Genomic DNA, 19385 nt, shown 5'->3' with positions numbered 1-19385 from the left:
GTGGTCTTTGAGGTGGATGCTTCTGCATTATGTATAGGTTTTGGCTCTTTCGTGTGTATGTCCCTTTTTGGGTTTATGTCCTACAAGCTTCTTTTCTCTGTCTTTTAACTCGACCTTGGTTTCGACAATTTGTTGTCTTTTGTTTTTCTTGGGTTTAGAAGGTTTTGTTTTCTCTTTTAGGTTCTCTTTTAAAACATGTTCTTCTACCCATGTTGAGGTATTGTCTTTTACGTTCTTTTTGACTATTTGTCGTGCCTTAGCTTGTAAACGTGTAAGCACATTCAATGGCACTATGGACAATTGCCCGTTTTGTACACTTAAGACGTTAAGAGTTGTATTTTGTGAGACAAGTTGCATTGAAGCAACTCGTCTTGGGCAATCTTGGAACATGTGTTCAATGCCACATCGTTCACACATTGGTCGCAAGGTGTCAGTGACTTTGGGCATGGAAGTATTCCAAACTGTGCAGCCTGCCACCTTGTGAGATCCACGACAATAGAAACATTGAAGTGTCTGATTAACTGCTTCCTGAGTAGTTTCTACCCTTTGGACTGTTTCTGTTTGGTGCACGGGAGATGGAGGTTTTGAGTCCATTATGGATGAAGCGAGACACTTTTTACTATCATGGTCAAAGGTTTTACAATATATGTAATATAGAAGAACATGTGCCTTGTATGCACGATGAGGATTGGGATGGTCGTATTGATTGCATTCAACACAAGGCATTTTGCTCCTCACTATTAGAGGCATTAAGGATGTCTGGTTTTAAAGGTTTTCATCATGTCTTATAGATGTCTGCTGTAATGTTTTAAGCAAGGCTGCATAAAATTTTGGGAATGTCAATTCCGAGAGATCAATCTTTCTTTTGCCATCGCTTCACTTGGTTTAGATGAGGAACACCTCGTAGCATGATCATCTTCTAGCATGTTGTCGTCTAAACGTATTGTTTCTTTACAACATTGATTGAATGTTTTCGGATTAGATACAATGATCAAGTTGTGTAAGCTGTTATTCTTGAAGCCCATCATAAAACATCTCCGATACAATGATCAAGTTGTGTAAGCTGTTATTCTTTAAGCCCATCATAAAACATCTCCTCAATTGAAAATCGTTTGATTTTTCCCATTGACTCACAACGTGAGTCCAAGAGTTTTATCTGAGGGATAAAATTTCTAATGGATTCATGGGTTGACGTTCAATTGAATAGAGTTCTGTTGTTGCACTCCACCGATCACCTTGTCTGGAAAATCCACGTATAAAGGCTGATTTCAAGGTTTTGAAGTTGGTCTTGATCGCCGCCATCAATACGATGAACCATCAACTAGATTTTTCCTCTAAGCATAAGTTCAACGCATGTACCTTAATGGGGCAGTTGGGATTTCCAAAGGCTTCACATCTATGTTCAAACATTTGAATGAATTGAACAGGGTCGGTTGTTCAGTCATATTTACCTATAATTTTGGAAATTTGTACGGCCGTATTTCTATATGAATTATTGAAGCCGTATGTGAGTGCTCTTGTTGGAAGAGACTCAGTGATTCCTTGGGCCACCCCCTTCCTAGACTAGTCAGTATGTCCAAGGTGTGGGCATCCAGGAAAGGGTTGGTACTTATAGAATTTGCGGGAATGTTAGGCAAGGGGCCAAGCCTCGTGGGATCGAAGTCATAGGGGTGCAAAACCCGATGATACACTTGTTATAGGCATGGCCAATGGCATTGGGAGGTGAATTTTCGGTGTAGATCTCAATGGCATTGGGAGGTGAATTTTCGGTGTGTGATCCCTGGTAATCCCTCTATCATGGCCATGTTAGAGTGCCTAAATGCTCCTTAATGAGCAATCACAGTTTTTTTTTCTTTTTATACTTTCCCATAGCCCGTTACAGCCTCAATAGGCTTGGCGTACTCTTCGTTGGATCAAACGGGTGTCGTTTGCCCTAATTAGCTTAGGTGCTATACGCACGTGAACCTTAGATATATTTTTTCGAAAAAAGCGTATGCTAGGAACTTCCAAGATGGAAGAGGAGGTCCTAAAACCTATTTTCCATCACTGTCTCAAGACGAAAAAAAAATTCAAGAATTTTTTCCCTGTTTCGCAACACGTTTTTGAGAGTTTCAAAAGGAATTTTGAAAAACTCTGTATGAGGGGGTTGTAGTATTTTTGGAGTACTACAACTTTTTTTCCCTGAGTCGTCCGTGATTTTGTCGTCTAGACTCTCAAAAAGTAGCCCAAATATGGCTCGTCGTCGTAATTTTTCGTGGTTTTTGGGCTATTTTTTGCCTCGATTTCCAGGTCGAATTTTGAGGCTACCGGTCGAAGGCCAAAATGATCAATTTTGACTTCGGACAACATTCCAAAGTTGAAGAGCTCGATGTCAACTTTATGATGAGCCCTAGAGCGCCTTCATTGGATATACAGTTTAGGAGATATGGGCCTCCAAACAGGGGTGTCTTTCATAGTTTTTTTTTTTTGCGTGACCTGCTATTTCACGCCATGAAATTGACTTCATGTGGAAATTATTTTTTTTTTCCTCGCGTGCACTGCTGTTTCATGCATAAACCGGATCCGCTTCATGTGAAAATTAATTGTTGTTAATTTTTTATTTCCCGCATGAACTGCTGTTTCATGCCGTGAAACGGTTTTCACGCTTAAACCGGACTTCACGTGGAATTTTTTTAAATAAATTTCCCGCCTGAACTGTTGTCACGTCGCGTGAAACGGATTTCACGATGCGTGAACCAAACTTCACGTGGAAATTAATTATTATTATTATTTTCGCATGAACTGTTGTTTCATGTTGTGAAACGGTTTTCACGCGTGAACCGAACTTCACATGAAAATTAAAATTTATTTATTTTTTCCCTGCGGTGTGAACTGCTGTTTCATGCCGTGAAACAGTTTTCACGCGTGAACCGAACTTCACGTGGAAATTAAATTTTAAATTTTTTAAAAAAAAAATTCGCTGCGTGAACTAGCGTCACACCGTGAAACAGTTTTCACACGTGAATCGGACTTCATGTGGAAATTAAATTTTGATTTTTTTAAAATTTATTATTTTTATTATTGATTTTTTTTCCCCGTGAACTGTTGTTTCATGCCGTGAAACGGTTTTCACGCGTGAACAGGACTTCACGTGGATTTTTTATTTATTTATAAATTTTGCTGCATGAACTAGTGTTTCACGTCGTGAAAGGGTTTTCACGCGTGAACCGGACTTCACGTGGAAATTAAACTTTGATTTATTTTTATTTTTATTTTTGGAGTCTAGTGGGAAATACGAATTTTTCTTTTTTGGGGGGAGTATTTTTTGAATTTAAAATGAAAGGGATATGAGCATTTTCCCAAAAAAGGTAAGTGGAATCAAAAAAGTCAATCTTTTAATGACACATCTTACACCCTTCATAAATGACCCCCAAAATGGACAAATTGACAACTCATGAGCATCTTCTCATTGAATGCTCGTTAGCCTTAATGAGTTATGTAAAAAAGTGTTTAAGGATTAATCCAAGATTAATCCTTTCACTAATATTTTCCTCTTTTACACTAATCAAGGATCCTAATTAACCACTAATCCCTAATTAATTCACACAATTGAGCACACCATTGGATAGATTAAGAAAAAACTAATCTTTGTGCATCAACAATCATGTAAATTAATCTAAATTAGGAGATTAATTAGACTCTTAATTATAGTCTCCTCTTTAAGGCAAAATTAAGCAGAGAGCCAAATTTCTCCAATTGATCAAAAAATTGATGTGATTAGGTGTTTTGATGCATCTAGATGCTCTCAAAACACTTAAAAACCCCAATTTCGACTACTCATATGATCAATTCAGACCCTAATTAACACATTTTCTAAATTTTTAGCCTCTTGAACAAGATTAATCAACCTTAATGACAAAAACCAGTCCATTAAGATAAATTAGTCAAATTTAAGGATTTTTTTGATGGTTTTAAGAAAATTTTTGAAAGATTAAGCTACTCCTAATACTTGCTAACACTCTAATCCAAACAATTTAAACAAAAAACACACAATTAAACTAGAATTAATGATCTTAGATCTATGTTTAAACTAAAGAGAGCTAACGTTCACTAAAAATTGCATTCTATTGCATTGTTTGATGCAATGGATACAAACTAAGTCTAATACAAACTATGTGCAAGCCCTAAGAACATGAAAAACTACCAAAACAACAACAAAAATAACATTCTTTTCAAAAACAAAAAAGAGAGCTATTCTACACCAAATCTCACATAAATCACCATCAAATCGACATCTTTTTTATGGAAAACCATTAATCAAGATAATGGGCAATGGGTTATGGGTAGATTAAAGGCAAAACGATGGAAAAAGCTAAGGGATGGCTCCCCGACGCGGTGCCAAAAATGTTATGGCTCACCCTAACTCTCCTTGAAATACATCCAAAAAGAGCTTACCTGGTGAACCGTAACTGTCGTGAGGATCTTTCCAATGGCCGAGCTCGTAACCCTTGAGGTCTCCAAGCTTTACGCTTGAGAAGAAATTCCACCGCGTCTCCCGGGGCGAGCCTTATCACATCGCCGCGCGAAACACCTGAGATTTAGTAGGTATTTCCATCTCCCATATTGCCTTTCACTTCCTTCTCCAACAGCTAGAGCTCCAACTCACTTTCCAGATTCTATTATAGTAGATGACATTGTCCTCACTTATTCTCAAAGCATTGTACAGGATACTGGTTGTGCCTCTGTCAAACTTAGATCCATTAAACCAGGACCAGTCTAATCCAACAAGATTCATCCACTGTTGTGGATGTCCAGCCTTTTTACACCTTGATAGCCTCCCATTTCTTAAGTTTCACAAAGAATCTATCGAGTGCCCAATCTGTCAACTATTTATTGGTCACATCCACCCCAAATGGAACCCCTAAATATCTGACAATTTGATCTCTCTACACCACCTCACACCCCCATCTCTCTAAGTCAAAGTCATTGTCCTTAGACAAACTGATTAGTTTAGACTTGTGAATATTACATTTGGAGCCTGAAGCATTAACAAACTCTTGTATAATGCTTAGAACCAACCTGACATTATCATTATCAGCTTCCAGAAGAGTAAAGAGTCATCGGCAAAACATTGAATAACTAATTGCTCCCCATTGTTCAACTTCAATCTAGTCACCCTCCTTTAGAAGAGGCCTGCTCTAGGGCCTTAATCAGAGGGTGAGAAGCAATAGCAAAGAGCACGGGAGCAAGGAGACAACCTTGTCTCACTGATCTATTTACCATTAAATCTCCCAATAACTCTCCCATTCAACATTAAGTTAGACTTACCCCCCAAGGTAAGAGTGGGCCTGGGAACTCTTTTCCCTGGACAAAACCTAACCAAATTCTTAAATGGGTCCCATCACTACAGTGGTTTGGCGGTTGGCTAACCCACGTGACTGGATGGGGTTAGGATGGACTGATATATGAGACTCAATTTTGTTATGGTACGATAGATGAAGTAAATCTCGGATAAAAATTGTTCTATGGAAAAGAACCAACGGCTGTGCCTCTCAATAAGGAAAAAAGCGTTGGTCTCTATGATCCAAGTGCAAGTCTTTTCCTTGATCTGACTATGGGACTTACACGTTCGATCAGATTAACTCAATTAGTTAAGGCTCTTGACTACGTTAGAGTAAAAATATCACAGAGGAATCGCCCGTGCTTTCTAGGCGAGGGAAGTTTTTTCGCGTTCGGTTTTGGTATGCAGGAAGCATTCTGAAGCCAAACCCCATTTTTTCCATCACTTTGGCCACAAATGACCAATGCACCCTATCATATGCCTTTTCCAAGTCTAACTGCTGGAGAATACATTTCTGCTTAGTCCTTAGGGCCACATCCCTCCCCAACATAGCAACATAAATATTGCCATATATGGATCTCCCCTTTATTAAACCATGTTATTTTTCAAAAATAATCTCATGGTGGAGAGCAGGGCGATTCTAATGGCAATGACTTTGGCCATAATTTTGTATATAACAGTTAGCAAAGTAATAGGCCTCCAGTGATTAAACTTGTCACAAGCATTCTATTTAGGAATAAGCTTCGCCCTTCCTTTAACTCCCTATCTAAGTTGCCTGATTTAAAGGCATCACTGCACATTCTCCAAACAAACTCATTTAGAGAGGGCCAGAAAGTAATAAAAAACTCCATAGATAGATCATCCCAACCAAGGGATTTCTCTCTCCCCAGTTTTAAGAGGGCCTCCCAGTATTCCTCTAGTTTTATATCCCTTTCCAACCACTTAGCCCTATCTGGATATAGACTCTTACTAACTTGTTCAAGGAGATTGGACTCAACTTAGACCCTTCTAGTTGAATGATCCTCCTTGAGACTAAGAGTTGCTCCCAGATACTTAATCCATTTCTTGGTTGTTAGCCTCAACCCTTTTAACTCTTGCCCATTTTCATCCAAAACCCTACCTATAACCTCCTTGCCTTTCAACTTTTTAGTCAGCTTGAATAAATAACCATTTGGTCTTGTTGGTGAAGGTTTTCCATTTATACCTAGCCTCTTCCCTCTTGGAGCATTTCTCAACTTCACACTTTAGTCTAGCTTGGCACTTAAAAATACCAATTTGTGTCTTCAACAGTTAGTTTCCCAACTTGTCTCTTCTTCTGAAGAGATTCCAAAAGATCTCCCCATCTCTTTCTGTCCTGTCTACTTTCCTCAACTCTTAATTCCCAACCCCCCTAATTATGCCCTGCATTTCATTGGTAAACATTCTCCAAGAACCTTGCACATTGCCTCTCCCTTTGAGTCTCTCTATAGCTTCCTCGGTTTGCTTCACAAACAACTCATCCTTTAGAAAAGCAGATTATTAACCCTTAGTTTCCTAGTGGGAAACTTATTTAATTCAACTTCTTCCTAACCTAGCACATGTCATCTCCATTTAAGAGGCATGTGATCAGACAAAGCAGTGCTGGAATCAATTGACATTTTAAGAGTATGAGGTGCCCATGTAGCTTGTTGGCTAAAGAACACCCTATCTATCCTGGAAGAAGACCCAAAATATTGCAGACTAAAATATGTGTGTCTAGGATCTGAGCCGCCCCTCCCAACCATCCCTTAGGCCTAACTTTCCTCTCAGTCCTTCCCACTTCATCTTTTCATGTCCCATCAACATAGTGCTCCCCCCGCACGTATTCCTCTGTTTCTTAACCATATTGAAGCCCCCCATAAGAATGCAATGCCCTTAACAGTTTAAATTAGCTATCCATTTCCACATCCTTATGGTTATGAGCCTCATAGAGATAAATTATCCAGATCTTCTCCCCTTCCAAAACAATCTCCACTACCAAAATTCTCCCATTGGGATGACTAGCTATGACATTAGGACATAGACTACTCTTAGCAATGGTCATAACACCACTAAACCCTCCATTCACACCCCCATACATTACAACCGAGTCCTTAAACTTGTAATTTTAGGCCCGTATAAATTATGTTCCTGAATAGCTATAATAGACAAATCCCAATCCTTAATCAAACTCCAAAAAGCAGCACTCTTCTTTTTATCTTTAATCCCCTTAATATTCCACGAACAACCACTAATTCTAATAGTAGAGCTCATGAGATTGCAGTCTCGGGTACCATCTCGATCTCGTCTCCACTCCCCCCTTGATCCCCTTCTTTTTGAATGCCTTTCCAGGCTTCATCCACTTGTCAATTGAATTTCTGAACTGATGAAGTCCCACTATCCTCCTCCCTTAACGGGTTAAAAGGATTCGAGTACACCAATGGGCTTATGCTGCTAGAATGTTTGCTATCCTGGTTAGCCCCAACACCACCTCCACTTGACTTCTTTTTGGCTTCCTCTTTAGCTTGCCTCACACTCATTTCCCCTTCACTGTTCTCTGGCCTCCCTCTCTATAGAGTCCCCATTATTCTCTATAATATTTTTTCCCTTATCCTCTTCCCCTTTACCCTTGCTAAACGTCCTTTTCCCCAGTCTTAATCTCTCCCCCTTGCATATCCTTATTTTCAACCTTGGTCCTATCCTGACCCCCCTTTACACAGTTCCAAGAAGTATGTCCAAACCCACCACATTTGAAGCATGCACCAGGGAAAGGTCCAAATTTCAGCATCAACTCCATCTTGCCTAAATCACCTAAATCCACCTCTATAGATTTAGGAGTTTCTATAGCTTTATTTCAGGCAATACACACGATGTTAACCTACCGATTACCCACATCCTCCTTAGGCAAATATAGCACCGGGCCAATCGCACAAGCTATTTCCCTCAAAGCAGGACGAAGCCAAGGAGGTAGCCCAACAACTTCCACCCACACAGGACAAGACTTAGACAGGCTTCTATTAACATCAAAGAAAGAATCAAATAGAATAACATGCATCAACCTGTGGTCCATGAAGAGGGGAGCTCTGGCAAACAACTCAGAAACTGCTTTTGCTTTAGTAAACAAAATATTAAAAAAACCTTTGCCTAGATAGAAAACCTGAGAAATCACTCTACCATGAAAGACATCATCTAGCCATCTAGCGACATCAGCTTTGGATGGAATCCTGCCTGAGCAAAACACAATCACACTGCATAAAGAAAACAAATCAAACTGGTTCCTCACCAGCTCACGGGACACTTGCAAACATACCTTCTCTCCTCTGGTTAGGGGCTTCTATGCTTGAGCAATGATTTTGTCGGCTACCCTCTCTGGCGAGGGTTTCTTAACGATCCCTTCCCTCGTCCTCTGTCTCTCGCGTCCTCTTCATCTCTTTGGAACCTTCATTCCCCCCGTCCCCCCAACTGCCAACATCTTCATGTGGACGATGCTCCCAGTCACACTCGATGCATGTAGCCCGTGACCCTTCACTAGGTACGGGGGCATGCAACCACACATGTGATGGTGCACCCGCGACTCGCCCATGACCGCCACCGCTGACACTCATTTTAATAGCCACTTTAACTACTCTCTCTCTCTCTCTCTCTCTCTCTCTCCCCCCTCCCCCAACCAACCGGAGGTCTTACTAATAGAATGAGTTAAAAAGTAGGTTTAAATCCTACCTTGAATGATACCCTAAGATGTTCGTGGAAATCCCATGGAGTAATAAGCTAAAAAGTAGCTAGCCAAGTTTCTCATCAAGCGTTGGAATAATATTTAAGAGGAAAATATTTTCCGTTCTGCCCTCCAAAATTTCAAGTTCGCGGGGTATATTATGCAACAGAAGAAAACGTTGCCTTAAAACCCACGGTTTCGATTGCGGCTAGTACGCCTACTGCGTGCACACACAGTCTGTGACTGTGCTGATGGACAGCTCTAACCCTGAAATCGGTATCTTATGTTACTCCTTACATTTGAGCTCTGTTGTTTGTTTGTTTTTTCTCTCACAGAAACAATTTCTTTAGTATCCACGCCATGAACCTTATGACCATTTGCACTGTGATAAATGTTGGGTTTCTCTTTTTGTTGGATTACATAGGGGGTGAGCTCCCATTCAGGCTAGCTTTAACTGGACATGGTGGGCATTTACGTGTTGAACCACTGCCTCCTGTCATGAGAGACACACCACTGAGCTCTCTGCCAGACCTCATACTGGTAAGTGTTCATGTCAAATCAGCATTTGCCAGCTGGACATACCTTGACATCTATGCATTCATTTTTGCATCGTCCATGCCACAGCCACCAGCCCTACCCAAAGAGACACCTGAAACTATCCGCAAGAGCATTGAGCGTAAATATCTATTTCCTGCCCTTGACCATGAAGAGGACAGTGCAGACAGGTGTGGCAAGTTGTGGGACTTTGAGTGGCTGGGGGAAGGGCTTTCATTTTTGGAGCCTAGTCTCCCACGTGCAGCCGTTGTGCCTGTTTGGGAGCCACCTTTCCAGCGTGCAAAAAAGCTTGAGCAAAAGCACTCAACTTCTGATCAAAACACCATGGATGATCCCTCGGAATGGATCCCTGGCTTTGAAGAAGTAAGTACACTCTCTTACTATATTTAGTGTTTATAGCTGGTAGCTTTATTTTCGTATTTGCTTTTTTCCCTTTGTTAAGTTTATCAGGTGCTGCTTTTGTGATTGAAATGAAAAGAAAGCCAATGCAGCTACACTCTTGTCACTCCATTATAAATCCACTTTATAATGCACAAGTAGCTAAGATGAGAAGATCCCCCCCTCAACCCAATGACCACCAACACCCACACACACACCCACACCCACGTGTATATTACCTAATGATACATGGATAGCTTAGAGTTTATGATAACGGAAAAACAAGTTTGTTAGCCGCAATCGTTCTTGCATTAGGTCAATATGCATCAGTTTGGTAGTAGACTTGAAAGGATAAGTTGGCAGCAATATTTTAGAGCGCACCTATGATGGTCAACTCTTTTGTCACATGAGTGTGCTAGATAGCAATCCTTTTCTCTCATAATTTAATGACAGGCACCAGCATGTATGGACCTCATTATGATTAGTAGCCATGGTTGACAGCTTGGGCATTCCCATCTATGCAAGGGATGGCGGACTAGGAGGTTAGATGGTTTGGAGACGGCTTAGGAACGATTGGCACTTGCTAAATAGACTACATGCTTTATGTGGACCGTTATTCCCATAATGGTTTCTGCATAGGGTTATTGGACTTTACTCGAAGACTATCAACTAGCGTTTTCTTTTTTCTAGCCCTCCCTCCCTATAGAGGCAGCAATTTTTTTAAACGCAAATTTTTAGTTTCCCTAATTTTTGTATTTTGTTCCTACCTCGGACTAACGGTAGCACTGTGCACTTGCTCCATTAGCCTCTCCCTCCCTTACCTCATCACACATTGGGTCGGCTCCCGTCTTCACCCATGTGCATTGGTGTGAAGGAGTACAGTTCTACATCTTTCTTTCACCTCACCTAGTGTCTAGGGAGGAGTGGGCAGTCCTCGGGTACCTACATGCAGCCTTTCTGTTGTAGATTCAAGAGGAGGATTCCATGGCTTCTACACTGACTATCATCTCTTTATCTATTTTCTAACTTCCCAAGGAATCCATCCTAGATGGGACCAACTACCTTGATTGGTCTTTGCAGATGAATACTTTACTCCTGTATCATCAGCTATGGGGTATTGTTTCCGGGGTTGACGCCGAGCCAACTATGAATTCTCCTCAGGTTGAGATTGATGCCTGTGGCTTGATAAGGATGCTCGGGCACATGCGTTCATCATCTTCAACATTAAACCATCCGTTGCTCGTCAATTTGATGACAATGATGATGTGACCGCAAAAGAATTATGGGATGCCATTCAAAGGAGGTATCATAGAGAGAACTCTACTTCGAAGATTGCCTTGGAGAATTAGCTTGCCAATTTGAAGATCTTTGATACTGCTAATATCATGGATTTCATCACGGAGTTTGTTACCATCTAGAAGTAGTTGGTCTCTTTGGGGGGCAAGGTATTGCCGAAGACTTTGTTCATCGGCTCCTCACCAAATTGCCTGAAACTTTGTCATGTTTTTGTGATACTATTTCACTTCTTCCCTCTACTCTTGATTTGCGTACTGTTATTGGCATGTTTCAGGATAGAGCTACGAGGAAGAAAACAAGCCAGGGTGCTTCCAAGACCCTTCTTCAGGTCAAGGTGCAAATAGTAGTCGAAGAGTTTCACTAGCAACAAAGTTGACTCTAAACCTGCTAACAATCCTGGTCATAAGGATCTTACTTGCCATTATTGTGGTCACCAAGCCCACATTCAGCTTGACTATCGCAAGAAGAAGAGAGAAGGTGGTTTTGCAAAGAAGCCCACCAATCAACCCTCTTCGTCTACCAACCGATCCCAGAGATCCTCTTCCACCAAGGAGACTGTCTTCATCAGCATTGAGGAGCTTCTCGCGGACTCACCTATTCCTAACACCTCACGTCTTGCAGATTGCGTAGTTGACAGTGGGTGCACTACTTAGAAAGATGGTCTTTACAAGTTGAAGGACTTTGGTGGCTCTTTGAATGAGTCACAGTCTCATTTGCTATAACTTCTTCAAAGCTATCATGCCTTGGTAGCTCAGGTGGATACAACAACATTGTGGCATGCTTGCTATACGGACAGAACTATGCTTCTCTTTAGTAGTTGTCTTCTTAGCAGATGGTTGAGGGTCTTCTGCAGCTGAAACCCTCCGACTCCACTCGTGTGGCTTGCTTGCATGGCAAGCAACACAGAGAGCCTTTCCCTCACAAGGCTAGTCACATCGGGCTTTTCACATCCTGGAGCTTATACGTATGGACTTGTGCAGTCCCATGCAGACTACTACCTAGGGTGGTGCCAGGTACTCCATGCTTATTATTGATGATTTCTCACGTAAAGTTTGGGTGTATCTCTTGGCCGAAAGATCTCAGGCTTTCTCCTGCTTTCAAGAGTGGGTGGCTCTAGTCGAGAATGCGACCACACAGAAGGTTCGACAAGTCCGTTCGGACAATGGAGGAGAAGTCATCTCCAAAGCCTTCCACAACCTTTGTTCCTAGAAAGGTATTGGCCATCAGTAACATGCAGCAGAAGTATTCATAATTAAGGATCCTGTCACACAAATTCTCACACCGCCTTCTGTATCCTGAGTTTCGCGAGTTAAGCGATCCACTTTTATGACTTCAAACTGAGAGAGAGAGAGAGAGAGAGAGAGAGAGAGAGAGAGAGAGAGAGAGAGAGAGAGAGAGAGAGAGAGAGAGAGAGAGAGAGAGAGAGAGGAAAACTATATTAACGTCCTTTAGAGGCCACATCTGACCTATAGGACTAATCAGATACATCCATGTGATTACATTCCACTTCGGGGGCAACAAAATGAAAATAGAGATAAAACTAGAAATAGTTCAAATTCCCTACATGACCGTAGGAGAATCCTAGATAACATGAAGGATTTCTCTAGCAGCTACTCTTCATTACTACCATGTTTGGTTGTCCTGAAATTTGCAATAACAGCTCTACCTGTGAGGATTATGTTGTTAATCCTGCATATTGTGTACTAATTACTACTTAAGTAATTAACTTAGAACAAGAACCTTCAGGAGAACACTTGAGACAAGATTGAATTGACTTGTTGTTCTTAAACTGAGTACAATAGGTCTCTTATATAGGAGATGAAGAGACACATTTGAAGAGGCATGTCCTTTGATGAAAGGACATGACCTTAGACGAAAGGGTACAACTTTTAGGCTAAGGGATGTGTCCAGTCGATGTAGAGGCACAACCATTCACTAAGGGATACAACCATTCGTCGAAGAGATGTGGCTATTCGATGAAGAGGTACATCCTTTGACGAAGAGTCGCAACCAGTCGAGGGTAGGGGTTCCCTTTGGCTGGTAACTCTTTGCATCTGCAACAGTAATCAGCAATGAAGAGAGAATCTGGTACATAAACACGTCACAATCGTGACATTCCCTCCCATTTAAAATAAAACCCAGGGGTGGTTGTTGAGACTCTGGAAGAAGGGAAATGATTGAATTGCTTCTGCATCCAAAGCTCTAGTTGCTAGATCCCATGTCATGGCATTATTGTTGACCATAACAATCTTGCACATACCAAACTGAATATTAATTGTATCTGCAACTTGTCTCATCTTTACCGAAAGTATGAGAATCATATCTGGAACTTGAGTAGAACTTTTGTTAACATCATTGGTAACTTCGAGCTTTGTCCAAGAAAAGATTGAATCTTTATCTGCTTCAAGTGAAACTATTGGTAAATTATTTGATTGTGTCACCACGCTTTCCGGCTGAGAGGTGACAACCACCTGTTGGATGTCTGAAAGGGATTCCACTGATTTTTCTGGAACACAAAAGTCTTCAAGTGTTGTCGTAGATGAAGAAGAAATATCTTCCATATGCTTTTCTTTGCTTAGAAAGTTGTTCTCGGGACAAGTTATGTCCAAAGATTCATTTGCACCACTGAAGGTAAGGACTGGAGTCTTCATTTTTGAAGAAGAATCATCATTCACCACGGCGTCAGGTAGCTGGTCAGAGACAAAGACTCCGTTTTGCACGGGCGGTGACGAGGGTATACACTTCTGCCTGGGTCACGGCAAGAAAAGAAGTTGTGTGCATTTGGGATGCCACACATGAACCAGAACCTCTTGAATCGTCAGCTTTATCAGCGGGTATTAAGGCTTCCAGAGTAGGAGGAGCATGGCATGGCTCGCAAGGGGGAACTTGTCCAGCGTTGCGGCATTCACGACCGAGTACTCGACTAGGGTCGGAAATATGTGCCACTATGTGAGCCCACTTCGAAGAGATTGATGACTCTTCAAGGGGAGATCTTCTGAAAGCTTCATATTGCTGCTTTGGCTTCTGCTGATAGTGATTCAAAGATGGATCTTTCTCATAACTGTTGTAATCCTGAGAATGTTTGCGACGAGCATGCAGAGGCTCGAACGAAGGTATTTCATGTCTGGTGGTCTCTACAGAACTGTGCTGAGGACAAGAAACCTGTTGTGGGTGTTGTACGCCGAGAAGTTGCTTGTCGGGAGCTTGAGGAGGCTTTGGCTCACCATGGATCAAGTGTGACGAAAAAGTAGCCAGAGAAGGCTTCAAGAGTAGTTGAAATGCCTTCATTTCATGCCCGAGAAGGAAAATCGGTGAAGAAAATGAGGATTTGAGGCGGCTTTCAACACTTTATGCTTGCTGTAATTTCTGAACAGCAACAAAATTCTGCACTGCAGGGTTTGGTGGAAGCCTTACATGCCAAGAAAGTCATTGCCAAGACAAGAGGGGCGTACATAAGAGGGCTGCATCGTGGGGTTGCCGAATCGCCAACGGAAAGGGGGGGGTGCCGGTTCACATTAGCGCACGCCCCTTGGTTTTTTTAAAAAAAAAAAGATTGTGCTGATCGCTGGCCGTGGGGTACTCCTTTGTTTTTTTTTTTAATGTGCGCTGGTCGGCGGCTGGTTTCCTTGCCCTTCGCTGGCGGGTGGCCGTTGGGTGCTGGCTGCCGGCTGCTCACGTGGCTGGTGGAAGCCACGTGTATAAGGCTTAAGTATAAGCCTTAGTTTATAGGTGTAAAGGTGACGGCCAGCAAGGGGTGCGTCGCTTCGTAGGGGCGCCGTCAGCAAAGCGAAAAGGTGGCGAATCGGCGATGAGGCGCTTGGTCGGCAGCCTGCATGTATCAACTAGGCTCACGACCGGCAGCTGCTTCCAGCAAGCAAGGGCTCACGCTGGCAGAGGCGAAGAGAGGGGGGGGCTTGGTCCTTGATGAGGCGCACCCAAACGGGGGAAGGGGGCTGATTTCGTGCGCGCGGAAAGGAGGCTGATATGCTCGCGCGTCAAAGAGGGGGGCTGAAATTTTATTTTTATTTTTTTTTGAAGAGGAGAGGGCGCCCAATGGTCAGGTTTTTTAAAAAAAAGTCCAGGGTCACTTTTTTTTTCTTTTATAAAACATGCTGTTTTAATGTGAAAGGGCATGTTTTAAAAGATGTGTCCCTTCTAAGGGGTGCATCACTTGGAGAGGCTCCGAGAGGGTAAAAGGAACATGGAGGAGGCTAATTTGAGCACTTCCACGCGCCACACGGGACAGGGCACTACCAACACTGCCACGTCGAACCTTCCAGGACATTAAGTGAGCGCCCGTAGGTGTACCGCCAGGGGTGGAACTAGCCTGCAAGGCGGCCAGGCACGAAGGCCGAAGGGCAGCAAGGACCCGTCTAGGTACGAGGCGCGAGGGCGGTGACTCCGGGTGCGCGAGGCGCGTTCACGGGACTGCCGAGGGCGCGGGCAGAGGGGGACGGCTGCAAGAACTCCATCGGGTTGGGATGGGGAAAAAATTTCAGCGAGGCTTAGTCTTTAGGCATCTGCTGCGGGTGAGAAGATCTTTCCTCCGCCTCCATACAACACCGAGAAGAGGGGTGTACGAGGGAGTGCCGCGGAAAGGGTGAGGGCTTCACAACCCACGGGTAGGAAAAAAATTCGCTCTGATACCACTGTGAGGATTATGTTGTTAATCCTGCATATTGTGTACTAATTACTACTTAAGGAATTAACTTAGAACAAGAACCTTCAGGAGAACACTTGAGACAAGATTGAATTGACTTGTTCTTAAACTGAGTACAATAGGTCTCTTATATAGGAGATGAAGAGACACATTTGAAGAGGCATGTCCTTTGATGAAAGGACATGACCTTAGACGAAAGGGTACAACTTTTAGGCTAAGGGATGTGTCCAGTCGATGTAGAGGCACAACCATTCACTAAGGGATACAACCATTCGTCGAAGAGATGTGGCTATTCGATGAAGAGGTACATCCTTTGACGAAGAGTCGCAACTAGTCGAGGGTAGGGGTTCCCTTTGGCTGGTAACTCTTTGCATCTGCAACAGTAATCAGCAATGAAGAGAGAATCTGGTACATAAACACGTCACAATCGTGACACTACCTCTACGGTAGGTTGCCCATTTTCCTTGTTTCCTTGCTTCGTATACTTTATTGAGTTCTTGTTTCGTGTTTTTTAGTTGTGTGGCTGTGAGTTCATCCGCCATCCACACCTTCGTTCCCTTAAGTGACCTTGTTTGCTTCATGACTTTAATTTTGTCTTTCATATCTGCGTACCTCAAAACCACATGTTTTCCTTTGATTGCCATTGAGGGATCTCCAATGTTGATGAAAGGGATAGCTCTGCACAGCTTTCTTTGTAGAATCTCGCATTCTGGGACATAAGTATCATTCGCAATCTCCTCGTCCTCCAATACCTCCACCTGTTCCCAACCCTCTGACAAACCACCCACCCTAATTTCTTTTGCAATCCATTGCTGCTCGTTCTCTTCATTAATCTGTGATATTTTCTTTAGGCTGTGGATCAAGTAAATTTACCTGTGTGATTTCCTCCCTGTTTTCTTTTTCGTGTTGTTGTTCCTTAATCTGTTTCTCCACGGTTGAAAGATGTTGTTTTGTCTGATGTAGTTCATTTTGCAAGGCTGAATTTGTTTGCTGAAGATGTTGAATCATGCTCATGAGGTACCGCTCCCATGGTGATGGTTTTTCATTGGGTTTGGTAGGAGGGGAGATAAGGGTTTCGGAGAAGGTTTTCTTGCTGGCCATGTCAAACTGCTGGACTGTTCGAGAGGTTGCTCTTCACGAACCCCACCCCCATGAGGTGCAAGCCCTTACCTGCTTGGAGGTGGGTTACAACCCTACCCTACAACTAAGGTGCGCAGGTGGGCAATAGGTGCACAGGTGCGTATGTGAGTAGCAGGAGAGATGGGCAACGAGAGAGAGAGAGAGAGAGAGAGAGAGAGAGAGAGAGAGAGAGAGAGAAATGAAATGATATATTAACGTCCTCAAAAGGCCAAAATGACCTATGAGACCAAAAAGGTTACAACAATTGGTGGATCTGATACAATGTCTGTGTAAGAAAAGCTAAAACAACTAAACAACTAACTGAAACTGAAACAACAACTATGAGGAAAAGTAAGGTACTAGGAGCTCCTAATGGATAGCATTTGGGAAAACTCCAGCAACAAAGGTAAGCATCATATACATCACTATCCAAAGATGTCTCTCATCGGTCGATGGCGGATATCCTCAATGTTCTCCATGGTGAGTACTCTGGAGTCTGACTGGGGACGTCTCCCATGCCGTGCTAGTATGGTCCTGATCCTCTGTTGTAGTCTCCGCCGGTGTCGAGATGGGCCTCTCATCTTGGGGCGCCTGGACCGCCCTAGCTCTATAGCCCGATCAATCAGTGTACCTCTGGTGCGGCTATACTTTGGGGCTAGCTGCAATGCCTGTTGGCCTGATTGCTCAATCTCTGGTCCAAAGAAGTCTGTAATCTGCCTCTGTAGGTGTCTCTCCCTCTCCGATCCCCTCCCTCTCAAGAGACCCTCTCTATGTCTACGCAGCTCCAGCAAGTATAATTTGAGGCATCTCTGATCCTGGTATCTCATGACTCTGGAAAGTGGTCTGAAACCCTCTCTGAACAGGCAGTGAAAACGGCCTCGTATCTCATAATATACTGGACAGTGACATATGTAATGTAACTCTGTCTCTGGCTTCATCTGGCACAACTGTCGATTATCGTGCACTCAATAAGTTGACTATCAAGAGTAGATTCCCGATGCCTCGAATTGACTATATTCTTGAGAGGCTGAATGGAGCAAAGGTGTTCTCGAAACTGGATTTAAAGAGTGGGTACCACCAGGTGCGGATTGTGGAGGGGGACATCCCCAAGACAGCCTTGCATACGGAACGGACCCACTATGAATTTGTGGTCATGCCATTTGGCTTGACGAACGCCCCAGCTACATTTAACCGCATGATGATGCGTGTTTTCCGAGATTTGATTGGAAAGTGTGTGTACATATTTGTGGACGACATACTCGTATTTTCAGCTACGGTTGAGCAGCATGACATTGATGTGGAGAAAGTCCTTAAGTTGCTGGAAAGCAACGAGCTCTACGTCAATGAAAAGAAGTCGGAATTTTATCTGTTCCACGTGCATTACTTGGGATATATAATTAGTGCTGAAGGCATTCGACTTGATCCGGCTAAAGTGGCCGAGATTGTCAACTGGGAAGTACCTCAGAGAGCCTATGACATTAGATCCTTTGTGGGTATATGCCAGGCATACTCCACCCACATCGACAAGTTTTCTGACCTCTCGGCAGATCTCACCGATCTGCTAAAGGGATTGAAGACAAGAAGGCAAAAGATTCGAATGACTCCACGAGCGTTGGAGGCATTCCAGAACCTCAAGGTGGCTTTGTCAGAAGCGCCTTGTTTAGCACTTGCCTCGTGGGACGACCCGTTTCAGGTGATCACCGATGCGAGTAACATCGCAATTGGAGGTGTATTTCAACAGAATGGTCATCGAGTAGCTTACATGTCTCGTAAGTTACTGCCCGCCAAGAAAAACTATTCAGTCTATGATCGTGAACTCCTAGCAGTTATACAGGCCTTGAAACATTGGAAACATTTTCTGTATGGCAGTGACTTCGAGGTTCGCACTAACCATCAGGCATTACGCTGGATTCAGACAATGCCAAGTGCACAGTGGAGTGATTGACAACACCGCTGGAGTCAAATATTCCAGCAATTCGGTGGTATGATTGAGTACCTTCTAGGAAAGGCCAATCCAATGGCCGATGCTTTGAGCAAGAAGGGACAAGTGTGTACGATTCAGACCACTAGACTTGATCTTGTTGGTGCAGGACTGGATGACATGAAGCACACGTACGCGGATTCTGAGGAATTCGGTACACAGTGGGAACAGGCATTGGATGCCACAGGACCATGTCACTTTTTGATACGCGATGGTTGGCTTTTCTACAAAGGCCGACTATGTGTCATGAAGTCGTTCAGGGCAGCTCTTCTCCATGATGCCCTTGACGCCATTACAGGTGGTCATAGGGGCATGAATTCGACTCTAGAGAAATTGGAATGGCAATACTATTGGCCAAAGATGAGGC

General features: G+C 43.1%; 1 protein-coding gene across 1 annotated transcript in view; it reads left to right on the top strand.

The window, feature by feature from the left end:
* Positions 1-9082: 9082 nt before the first annotated feature.
* LOC147606274 (RNA helicase, ATP-dependent, SK12/DOB1 protein) overlaps positions 9083-19385 on the top strand; it is a 225069-nt gene continuing 214766 nt past the window's right edge. The window contains exons 1-3 of the mRNA XM_086792575.1: positions 9083-9305; positions 9454-9569; positions 9654-9947. Of these exons, the coding sequence (XP_086648701.1) occupies positions 9281-9305; positions 9454-9569; positions 9654-9947 (435 nt within the window). The 5' untranslated portion in view covers positions 9083-9280. The remainder of the gene's footprint in view (positions 9306-9453; positions 9570-9653; positions 9948-19385) is intronic.

Source organism: Cibotium barometz, chromosome 58 (genome assembly GCF_041138505.1).
Source record: "Cibotium barometz isolate CiBa-2024 chromosome 58, ASM4113850v1, whole genome shotgun sequence".
NCBI lineage: Eukaryota > Viridiplantae > Streptophyta > Polypodiopsida > Cyatheales > Cibotiaceae > Cibotium > Cibotium barometz.
The sequence above is the reverse complement of the archived record's forward strand: the minus strand, read 5'-3'. Positions and strand labels throughout refer to the sequence as shown.